Source organism: Sparus aurata, chromosome 15, assembly GCF_900880675.1.
Source record: "Sparus aurata chromosome 15, fSpaAur1.1, whole genome shotgun sequence".
Lineage (NCBI taxonomy): Eukaryota > Metazoa > Chordata > Actinopteri > Spariformes > Sparidae > Sparus > Sparus aurata.
In genome coordinates, this window is record NC_044201.1 from 31,169,887 (window position 1) to 31,181,368 (window position 11,482).

At 49.0% G+C, this 11,482-nt stretch overlaps 3 protein-coding genes across 5 annotated transcripts in view; 1 reads left to right on the forward strand and 2 right to left on the reverse strand.

Annotated features, from left to right (window-relative positions):
* The window catches only part of qkib (QKI, KH domain containing, RNA binding b), a 6,553-nt gene extending 372 nt beyond the window's left edge, over nt 1-6,181 (reverse strand). Inside the window, exons 1-7 of one of the 3 annotated variants that reach the window (XM_030441920.1) lie at nt 5,978-6,181; nt 5,058-5,578; nt 3,535-3,695; nt 3,319-3,486; nt 2,506-2,649; nt 2,298-2,385; nt 1-2,077 (exon numbers count right to left, since the gene is read on the reverse strand). The exon at nt 1-2,077 is cut by the window's left edge and continues 372 nt beyond it. In XM_030441920.1, coding sequence (XP_030297780.1) covers nt 1,674-2,077; nt 2,298-2,385; nt 2,506-2,649; nt 3,319-3,486; nt 3,535-3,695; nt 5,058-5,190 — 1,098 coding nt within the window. In that variant the 5' untranslated portion in view covers nt 5,191-5,578; nt 5,978-6,181 and the 3' untranslated portion in view covers nt 1-1,673. The remainder of the gene's footprint in view (nt 2,078-2,297; nt 2,386-2,505; nt 2,650-3,318; nt 3,487-3,534; nt 3,696-5,057; nt 5,579-5,977) is intronic. The other 2 variants (XM_030441921.1, XM_030441923.1) reach the window with 2 other exon arrangements.
* A 971-nt stretch (nt 6,182-7,152) lies between these two features.
* Nucleotides 7,153-8,043, reverse strand: LOC115596842 (extensin-like). Its single transcript, XM_030442265.1, has one exon. It carries the CDS (start codon nt 8,041-8,043, stop codon nt 7,153-7,155), a length of 891 nt encoding a protein of 296 aa, XP_030298125.1.
* Nucleotides 8,044-11,146: 3,103 nt separating this feature from the next.
* Nucleotides 11,147-11,482, forward strand: part of LOC115596843 (transient receptor potential channel pyrexia) — a 9,341-nt gene continuing 9,005 nt past the window's right edge. Inside the window, exon 1 of the mRNA XM_030442267.1 lies at nt 11,147-11,244. Within this exon, the coding sequence (XP_030298127.1) occupies nt 11,147-11,244 (98 nt within the window). The remainder of the gene's footprint in view (nt 11,245-11,482) is intronic.

Consider the following 11,482-nt stretch of genomic DNA (forward strand, 5'->3'; position numbering starts at 1 on the left):
AAAAGCTTTAACTAACAGCAGACTGAGGATGAGGACGAATATTCAGAATACACAAATATTCACAACAGCACTTTTGTTGAAATCAACATTATGTCCAGCGTCCCTGAATGCCACACTGAGCAGATGACGACACCTGTTGTCCACCTGTCCTCCGCCATCACAGCCAACCGACAGCAAACACAAAGGTTTACCGGTCGCACCTGAATGCACCACGTCGCAGACACCTGCCGACCTGCCGTCGTCACCAGTGAGACGTCAATAAATTGTTTTTTAGAGTGTTGACTTTGTTAATGTGACAGACCAATCAGGTGTCTCCGCGGCGGGTTTTCATCAGGACTCTGTGCAATTTCATCAGGTTTACGTCATTAATTTGTCAGTATTACCTATTGATTACTTTGTTTTGTGATCAATAAAGATTATAGTTTGACCGTTTTAGTAACAAAACTCTGATTTTAAGAGTTCTGGACCAAAGAAGAAAATAATTTCTGCTGCTTTATGTTCTGAGTCTTTACTACTGGAGATCAATAAACTTTGTGAAGTTTCCTCGTCAAACACAAACTGTTTGATCAGATGCTGATCTCAGAACTACAGATCGATAAAGAACCTTCAGTCACACCACCTCTCTGACCCCGAGGTTTCAAACCCACTCAAACAAGAAACAACATTATTTCCTTAAAATGTTTGTGTACAAAGAAGAATCCGTCAGGACGAACACTGTTAGCTGACGTCGCGTTAGAACATTAAATCATTTAGTAAATCGTCTTGTTCTCTCTCGTTAGTCTTAACTCGCGTGTCCAGAAGAGAGAAGTGTTCAGCGACCCGAGCACAAACACTGTTAGCTCAGCTCCATCAGAACAATGTCTGTTGTTCAGTGAGCAGTTAGCACTGAAGCTAGTCCGTCAAAGGAGGCTAGCAGTCTTTGTGCTAAGCTAGGCTAAATATGCACTGACAAAGTGCAGCCATTAAAATTAGTTTTTAGATTGTAAATAAAGTTTCATTAAAAGAATAAATCATTCAAAGCATCTGTTCCATTAATTATCATCAACATCATGAAGTCGTCAAAATAACAGAACAGGAAGTCGTTTTAACCGTGAGTGTGTGAGTCTCTAACGAAGATTATCGCTCTGATGTCTGATCACGTGACGATCAGCACTCCTTCACGTGTCGGAGGCGTGTTGTCTCAGATCAGCTCTCAGCAGAGATGCACAGGCGTCACATATGTCAGTGAGCGGTGCCGAGGTCGCGTGACATCAGTGCTCGATGCCGAGGTCGCGTGACATCAGTGCGTGATGCCGAGGTCGCGTGACATCAGTGCTCGATGCCGAGGTCGCGTGATCAGTGCGTGAGGTTGCCTTGGCGACAGGAAGCTCTGAGGCACGTTGACAGTATTAGAAACATTGTCAGCCAATCAGACGACAGTAAAGGCAGCATGAACACAGTCATGAATGTGCAGCAGCGCCCCCTGTGGACACGTCAATTTATATCAATCTGATGATTTATTGATCACTGAATGTTTTAATAAAAACGTTATCAAAGTTAACCTGTTGTGATGACATCACTTCCTGTTTCTGGTTCCGTCCAGCAGGGGGCGACACTGCAGGTTTGAGCTGTCTCTGAGGCGTGTGTGTGTGTGTGTGTGTGTGTGTGTGTGTGTGTGTGTGTGTGTCCATCTTTTAGGAGGCGTGTCTGAGGAGCAGCGTGGGGGCGGGGCTCCACTGTCCGTGGGTGTGGTGATGTGGTGTGGGGGAGCAGTCGCAGGAACAAGGGGGGGCCGGCTTACCTAACACCCCACCTGAGTCCAGAGGATACTCCAAGATGGAGGCCGGCGCAAGAGTGTACGGGTAATCGTACGGCGCCGCGTAGATCAGACCAGCCTCAGGCCCCGCCCCCTGCATCAGAGCTGCTGGGTGAGGCGTCCCATTGGGCAGCACCGTCTGGATCTGGCGAATCAGAGGCATGAGGGCGGGGCCTGTTGGGGCAGGTGTACGCAGAGTGGTGGGAGGGGCCACGACGGGGGCGGGGCCTGAGAGGAAACGAGGTGTCTGAGAGGAACCTGTTATAGAGAAGGTGAGAGAGGCTGAGGAGGAAGAGGAGGAAGAAGAGGAAGAGGAACAGGAACAGGAAGAGGAACAGGAAGAGGAAGAGGAAGAGGAAGAAGGAAATGTTTGATACAGACCTGATACATGATGATTTTCTACCAACAGTTATTAAACAAACATTGTTATTGGTTCTGTTCTGTCTGTCTCTGATTGGTCAGTCAGTCTGCGTGCTCTCTGATTGGTCGGTTGTTGTCTTACTGGGTTTGATGTTTGCATCTCTGTACGTCCCGTTCAAGATGGCTAACTCCATCAGCTGCATCTTCTTCAGGCTGTCCTCGCCCTCCGCCTGGAACACACAACACATACTTATACTGCACTGTAGTACTGAAATATGTGCATATATGTATATATATATAAGTGTATATATGTTTATATGTATATAGAGGTCAGAGGTCATGTGACTCACAGCGGGCACCAGCAGCTTGTTGACTTCGTCAACGGCTCGTTTCAGTTTGATCTCTGCTCGATTCTGAGAATCTTCCACCGTGATGAGGACGTGAAGATCCTCGTTCAGGTGCTCCCAGTTAGGCTTCCCTCGGTTCTGTTCCTCCTGCACAGACAGACAGACAGACAGGTGGACAGACAGACAGACAGGTGGACAGACAGAGACATGGAGAGGTCTCACACACACATTCATATGAACTAAAAAAACAAATAAATCAATCAACAAATCAGACCAACGATCACATTTCAGTTTTCATCTCCTCCTCTCTCCTCCTCTCTTCTCCTCCATCTGGTTCCTGTTCACCTCCTGTTGTTCTCTCTGTCTCATGTATCTGTTAGCATAGCAGGTGGCTAACCTCGTTAGCTTCAGACACATACAAGATCAACACGAGTGTTTTCGCAGCAGTTTGACCTGAAATGTCTGACATAGTTTTCGTCTCCTCTTTATTTTCACTTCACTGACGTCTTCATGACTTCAGATTTAAAACAGATGAAAGAATGTTTTCCATCAGGAGGAGGAGAAGAAGAAGGAGAAGAAGAAGAAGACAGTCTGGGAAACACCAGCTGCTCTGAACCATGAGGCCTAGGAGGTCAAGGCCCCCCAGGAGGTCAGGGGGTACACTGCTCCTCTGTTGGACACTGATCAGAATGATTATTTATTGATCATCTGAAACCAGAACCTCCGACCAGAACCACAGACAGCTGCTCTGAACTCATGCATAAACGCACTGTGTGTGTGTGTGTGTGTGTGTGTGTGTTATTGTTTGTGTGTTACCTTCTTCCTGTCTCTCATGGAGCCCCGCCCCCTCACCATGATCTTACATCCTGTCTCCGCCTCCAGCTGCTTTGCTGTCAGACCGCGAGGACCCAGAATCCTCCCGACGAAGTTAAACTGACGAACAGAGGAGACACATGAGAGTGACACCTGAACACACACACACACGCACGCACGCACGCACGCACACACACACACACACACACACACACACACACACACACACACACACACACTAACATCTGGATGCTCCTTGGTCGGGACGTAGAGTTTCTCCTGCAGTTGGACGTTTGGACCGACGGCGTCCGGCAGCTCGCTGATCCTGTCTGATCCGTTCAGAGTGTCGATGTACATGTCCTTCCTCACACGACTGATCTCTGGAACACACACACACACACACACACACACACACACACACACACACACGTTAACGTCCCTGTCAGCAGCAGATCTGTGTGATCAGCCGTTGGAGTGATTCTACTGGCTGACAGTTCACATCAGAATAATGTTTAGAAGAAGAAGAAGAAGAGAGACTTTTCTACAAACTGTTCCATCAGTCAGATCTTTAAAGTGTACTGTAACGTGTGGACGCCCTCTAGTGGACGAGCGTGTTGACGGCAGCATCATTAACACACAGGAACATTAACACTGATTACAATAAAATAAAGTCAAACAGGGTGAAAGCTGCAGACTGACACTGAGCATGTGCAGACAGAAGAGGGAGGTCTCACTCCTCAGCTGGAAACTAACGACTCATAAAGGAGCCGATCAGCTGTTTTAACGACTTCACACACACACTCACACACACACACACACACACACACACACACACACACACAGTCTCTGGAGGTTTTGCTGTCTGAGAAGCTGAGATCATTACAGCTGGATGCCAGCCACCGGGCATTATGGGTAAATTAATTCTGCACACACACAAACTTTCATTTCATTTTAGCTTCTGAATTAATTAATTAGACCAATTAAGTGATGAAGAGCTGCACTGAGTGTGATGAACGGGGGACGAATAAAAGAGAGGAAGAAAGAAAGAAGTCAAATATAATCTGGTGCGTTCAGGTGCTGCTGGGAAACTTCAGGGGTCAAATCTCCAACATGAATCCAGCAGGACCGATGACGTCACAAAGAGAAGACTCCACCCACCAATCACCTCCTGATGGTGCTGACCAGCACATCAGGAGCAGTTTGGGGTTCAGTATCTTGCTCAAGGACACTTCAACATGCAGACCAGGGGAATCGAACCAGCGACCTTCTGATAACAAGATGCTGCCTCTACGCCTGCGCCACAGCCGCCATGTTGTTTTAATTAACTGTTTGTGTCGTCACAGTACAACGTCACATCTGTACGTACTGATTCTTATAAACTGTTCACAGGATCAAGCTGCTGATCAGCTGACTGACAGATTCACTGATAATCAATAAGCTGATCGATCTGATGTTAAAAAAAAATTCCTCTAAAATGTGAAAAAAAAAACATCTTTTTATCTTTTATTTTGTTTTTATTTCCTGTTTCTAAAATGTTTACATCTGTGACACACAGGAACCAGAACCAGAACCTCAGAACTGTAGCCGAGTACAGAGAGACTGAAGTAAGTGAAGCCCGAGACTGAAGATACAGCAGCAGAACTTTACTTTTTACAGACCGTCACTGAAGTAGACACAGACGGACAGGTGACGGACAGACAGACAGGTGACGGACAGACAGACAGGTGTGTGAGGTGTCTCACCCTCGTCCAGCAGCCTCTCCAGGTGCGTGAAGATCCCGCAGAAGTTCGGCAGCCCGCTCATCAGCTTCTTGTCGTTCATGAGCTGCATCAGATAATCCGGACTGGCTCGAGGCTTCTCCATCTCTCCCACCATGGTCCGACTGACCCGGGACACCGACCCGGGACACTCACGGGAAACTTCCGGCGGACTGATCCGGATCACAGCAGCACAGCATGAAGACAAATCCAGACCCGGACCTGGACCCGGTCCCGGTCCCGCAGCTGCTTTTAATCCCACAAGTTGTAAAAGAGTGAACCTCAGACTGAGGTGATCCGGATCAGAGCAGAATCCAGAGTGACTCCGGTTCTGCCCCCGGTTCTGCCCCCGGCTCTCTCCCCGGAGCTACCCGGTGCTCAGCAGCTGTTAGTCGGCGAGCAGCGGTCCCGTGCTCCGCTCCGTCCGGTCCTCCACACACACCCAGACTGACTGAGACACCCGCGGGACTCACACCCGCAACTACTGGAGGCGCACAGCTTCCGGCCTTCACAATAAAAGCATGTTCAGAGTGGAGGCTATCCCACAGGAATATATCGATGATGAACACAGATGAACATGTTTAATATCACATCTCAATAAATCACAGTGTTCATGTCAACATACAGGTGAAGGACACATATTGATCTGATTAACTCATGAAAACACATGACATGAAAAGTATTATTATTATCATTAATAATAATAATAATGATAATGATAATAATATAACATTTTTTTACTGAATTTATTTTAAACACTTCTGCAAGTTTGTTTTTCTTTTACTTTGAAGTGAAGTCCATCTGACTTCCTGTGCTGTTTAGCTAACATGACTATCCTCTCACACACACACACTCACTCACACACACACACACACACACACACACACTCACTCACTCAGTCGTACCTGTCTCATTCCCTCGCTGCGCTCTGATTGGCTGAACACCGGGACACACACCTCACCTGTCTGATCTTCCAGTCGGCAGGTGAGCAGGCGGCTCTACTGGTTTCAAACAGGACTCTGACTGTATGGAAGCTTATGAGAAACAGTTTCTGAGTTGATGGTTGCGTCTGGGTTCATGTTGTTAACCAAGTCAAACCTTTATTTGTTACCATGGCAACGTGTCAGATCCAATCAGGGTATCCTCTCCAGCTCCACCCTCTGCTCCAAATATGGTCAAAGGTCACAGCATCAGTGACTCTGGAGGGTTAAAGGAGCGTTCAGCTCAAAATAATGAACCGGTTCAGGTCCGGAGCTTCAGACGTGACAAGAAGTGAGTCGACAAACTGTCCTGATGAACTGAACTGTTCATGTTTTAAATCAGTTTATTTTTTATAAAACTTTAACAACATTTTAATAAACACCAGAGAGAGAGAGAGACAGGGAGTCAGTGTCGCTCGCTCGTTCCCAGGCGTGAATAAAGCTTCCTGCTTTGAATCTGTCGCTTTAAATACTTTAATTGGTTTAATGGTTTTACTTCTTTTTCATATGGTAACGAGTCTCCCTCCCCCCCCCTCCCCCCCTCCTGGGAGCCACAGAGGAGAAGAAAAGGCATGAAAGGAGAGGAAAGCGAGAGGGGGGAGGAGGGTGAGGAGGGTGAGGAGAGGAAGAATCTAACAACAACACTTCTTCTTCTTGTGTTTGTGATGTCAGTTTGGCTGCAGACTCGTCTCTCTGAGCAGAACCACATCACACTGAAGAATGTCTCCACAGCAACACGTCTGAACCCTCAGCCTCGTCTGGCAGGCTCAGAACCAGCAGCTGACCCGCTCTGATTGGTCGAGCTCACACCTGCAGCCAAGACTGAGGGCTGGAGAAACCCTGAGCCACCCACACAGACTCCCCTCTCTGAGCTGAGGTGTTTCACCTGACCTGCAGCCAACAAGTGACCTCAGCTTCACAGAACCAGGACCAGAACAGAACCGGACAAGAACCAGACCAGGAACAGCTCCAGATCTGAGCCTGAGTGTTTGTCAGTGGCTCTGACTGGTGAATCAACCTCCTGTCCATGATTTGATGGCGGGGAAACTGGAGCACTCAGAGGAGAACAGGCAGGTAGACAGACAGGTGACAGATCTGAGCTAATCTGAATGAGACTGATAGGTCCAGGTGTGGAGGTCCAGGTGTGGAGGTCCAGGTGTGGGGGTCCAGGTGTGGGGGTCCAGGTGTGGAGGTCCAGGTGTGGGGGTCCAGGTGTGGAGGTCCAGGTGTGGAGGTCCAGGTGTGGGGGTCCAGGTGTGGAGGTCCAGGTGTGGGGGTCCAGGTGTGGGGGTCCATGTGTGGAGGTCCAGGTGTGGAGGTCCAGGTGTGGAGGTCCAGGTGTGGGGGTCCAGGTGTGGGGGTCCAGGTGTGGAGGTCCAGGTGTGGGGGTCCAGGTGTGGGGGTCCATGTGTGGAGGTCCAGGTGTGGAGGTCCAGGTGTGGAGGTCCAGGTGTGGAGGTCCAGGTGTGGGGTCCATGTGTGGAGGTCCAGGTGTGGGGGTCCAGGTGTGGAGGTCCAGGTGTGGGGGTCCAGGTGTGGGGGTCCAGGTGTGGGGGTCCAGGTGTGGGGGTCCATGTGTGGGGGTCCAGGTGTGGGGGTCCAGGTGTGGAGGTCCAGGTGTGGGGGTCCATGTGTGGAGGTCCAGGTGTGGAGGTCCATGTGTGGGGGTCCAGGTGTGGGGGTCCAGGTGTGGAGGTCCAGGTGTGGGGGTCCATGTGTGGAGGTCCAGGTGTGGAGGTCCATGTGTGGAGGTCCAGGTGTGGGGGTCCAGGTGTGGGGGTCCAGGTGTGGGGGTCCATGTGTGGGGGTCCATGTGTGGGGGTCCAGGTGTGGGGGTCCAGGTGTGGGGGTCCATGTGTGGGGGTCCAGGTGTGGGGGTCCAGGTGTGGGGGTCCAGGTGTGGGGGTCCAGGTGTGGGGGTCCAGGTGTGGGGGTCCAGGTGTGGGGGTGAGCGGGGCAGAAGTGTTTCTCTTCTCCTCTAGTGCTAACATTAGCCACATTAGCTCCTGTGGCTGAGAACTCACATTCTCTATTTCAGTAAAAGTACCTACAACACACTGTAGAACTACACAGACAGAGTACTGATGTGTACTGAGGAGTACTGAGGAGTACTGAGGAGTACTGAGGAGTACTAATGTGTACTGAGGAGTACTAATGTGTACTGAGGAGTACTGAGGAGTACTGAGGAGTACTGAGGAGTACTGATGTGTACTGATGAGTACTGTGGAGTACTAATGTGTACTGAGGAGTACTGAGGAGTACTGAGGAGTACTGAGGAGTACTGATGTGTACTGAGGAGTACTAATGTGTACTGAGGAGTACTGAGGAGTACTGAGGAGTACTGATGTGTACTGAGGAGTACTGAGGAGTACTAATGTGTACTGAGGAGTACTGAGGAGTACTGAGGAGTACTGAGGAGTACTGAGGAGTACTGAGGAGTACTGAGGAGTACTGATGTGTACTGAGGAGTACTGAGGAGTACTGATGTGTACTGAGGAGTACTGAGGAGTACTGATGTGTACTGATGAGTACTGTGGAGTACTGAGGAGTACTGATGTGTACTGAGGAGTACTGAGGAGTACTGATGTGTACTGAGGAGTACTGATATGTACTGAGGAGTACTGAAGAGTACTGAGGAGTACTGAGGAGTACTGATGTGTACTGAGGAGTACTGAGGAGTACTGAGGAGTACTGAGGAGTACTGATGTGTACTGAGGAGTACTGAGGAGTACTGAGGAGTACTGAGGAGTACTGATGTGTACTGAGGAGTACTGAAGAGTACTGAGGAGTACTGAAGAGTACTGAGGAGTACTGAGGAGTACTGATGTGTACTGATGAGTACTGAGGAGTACTGATGTGTACTGAGGAGTACTGAAGAGTACTGAGGAGTACTGAGGAGTACTGAACAGTAATGAGGAGTACTGAGGAGTACTGATGTGTACTGATGAGTACTGAGGAGTACTGATGTGTACTGAGGAGTACTGAGGAGTACTGATGTGTACTGATGTGTACTGAGGAGTACTGATGTGTACTGAGGAGTACTGAGGAGTACTGAGGAGTACTGATGAGTACTGATGAGTACTGATGAGTACTGATGTGTACTGAGGAGTACTGAGGAGTACTGATGAGTACTGATGAGTACTGATGAGTACTGATGAGTACTGATGTGTACTGAGGAGTACTGAGGAGTACTGATGTGTATTGAGGAGTACTCACACTGTGTACTGAGGAGTACTCACACTGTGTACTGAGGAGTACTGATGTGTACTGAGGAGTACTCACACTGTGTACTGAGGAGTACTCACACTGTGTACTGTGGGTTGGCGTCATCAGAAGAATCTCTGGAACGAGCTCTCCACCCACTCTCTGCTCTGATTGTTGGGAACAAACGACATCACTGTTCATCAGGTCACATGACACAAAGACAACAGACACACACACACACACACACACACACACAGATACACAGACAGGTACAGGTGTATACTGAATGTATCAGATACAACCGGTCTGATTCAGTTTTGAAGTTGTGACTTCAGAGACGTCTCTTCAACATCACAGGTTCAGTTTCATCTCTCCCTGAACTGTGTGTGTGTGTGTGTGTGTGTGTGTGTGTGTGTGTGTGTGTGTGTGTGTGTGTGTGTGTGTGTGTGTGGATCAGCTGACTGTGTGTTGGATCTTTGTTTTCCATCAGACAAAAGAACAAAAGGACACAATCGTCCGTCTGTCTGCAGAGTGACTCCTCCTGTTTTAATAAAACCTCTTCTGTGATGTCACAGATCGACTGTCTGATGTCGTCCAATCAAACTGCAGCGTCAGACATTGTTCTTTTCACTACATGGTGCTGATCCTAACTGTGTACTTGTTTTCAGACTGCAGTATTTGTATTTGATCTCCTGTGTGATGGAAGTAGGAGGTCCTGGGAAAGGTCCTGTCCTGGTCTTGGTCCAGGTCTTAGACCGAGCCAGACTAACAAGCCAGGAGAGACCCCACAAATCAATAGAAACAAACCACAGAAGAAGCAGATTTTGGTTAAAGGAGCAGTTCACCCTGTCATGAGGAACAGCGCCTCCTGCAGCAGTCTGAGCGCTCCTCTCTCCTCTCCTCAACTTTCTCCCACAGTTTCTCCTCTGGTCTTTGAGGAGATCTGGATCTGTTGTGGGATGACTGGGTACAGTTCAGACCTCCATGTTCTCTGAAAGGAGAGGTCTGACCACTCCTCCTCCTCCTCCTCCTCCTCCTCCCTTCGCTTGGTGTCTTTGTCTCTGTCCTTGGCATCCACAGTGAGTCCTCAGAGCGTCTTTCAGGAGGAGAGAATAGAGGATTGTCTTCATCAAGGAGGACGGCTTGTTTCAGGAAGTCCAGGCCGGGAGGAAGGGGGAGGAGGAGGAGGCGGAGGGGGGGAGGGGGGAGGCAGGCAGAGGGAGGTGAAGCAGAATGTCAAGGCGAATGTCTTTGTGTCGGGTGTTTTCCGCCTGGCGACAGCTGATTCATATTCAAATGGAGCTTCTGAATGGACAGTTCACACACACACACACACACACACACACACACACACACACACACACACACACACTGAGTTTACAAAAAAGTTTCAACATTCCTGGAGGAGGTGAGAACTGAGAGGAGGAGACACACAGGAGTCACGTCCAAACTGACGTTGAATTTTTATTAGTTTTGATAAATGATGACACGTTGATGATGTCAGTAACCGGATCAACAGCATGAAAAAAAAAACACTCGAGCACATGATGTCATAACATGTGATGTCACAACACGTGATGTCACAACATGAGGTGTGACAACAACACGTGATGTCACGTCTGTAAACATGAGAATACACCATCAATGGAAACATCAAAGGCTGTCCCGACTGTGAGGTCACAAAAACACGACTACATTTAGTCCTGATTGGTGGTCGGGTGCTCCACGCTTCTGATGACCGTCGCTCCACCGGTTCAGATGTCTCCATGGTAACCAGACGCCATCCTCCAGCCGCCACAGTGACGACACAAAGTTCTTCAGGCTCATCAAACTTGTCGAGCGTCCGACCACGAATCAGGTCGTCAGAGTTACTGGATCAACTCTGTCGCCATGAAAGCAGAGCCGCTGACTCAGCAACAACCGCACCTGAAACTGAACATCAGCATCTGCAGAATGCTGAGTTCTCATTGGACAATTCTTTCTGTGAGGTAGGAGGAGCCGTCCTGCTGTCTGTCAGAGGAATCGAGGGTCTCGATTGGCTCGTCGGGAGCGGAAACGGATCTCAGACAATTTGGAGTTGATGCCGGAACCGATGACTCCTTTTTTAGCCAGAGGAAACCGAGCCAGGATGGCATCTGACAAATACAGAGAGGAAGACCATCAGGGAGGAAGACCATCAGAGAGGAAGACCATCAGAGAGGAAGAACATCAGGGAGGAAGAACATC

Bases quoted from the DNA above. Each gene is read 5' to 3' on its own strand.
- LOC115596842 (XM_030442265.1), bottom strand. From the start codon at position 8,043: ATGTTAGCACTAGAGGAGAAGAGAAACACTTCTGCCCCGCTCACCCCC.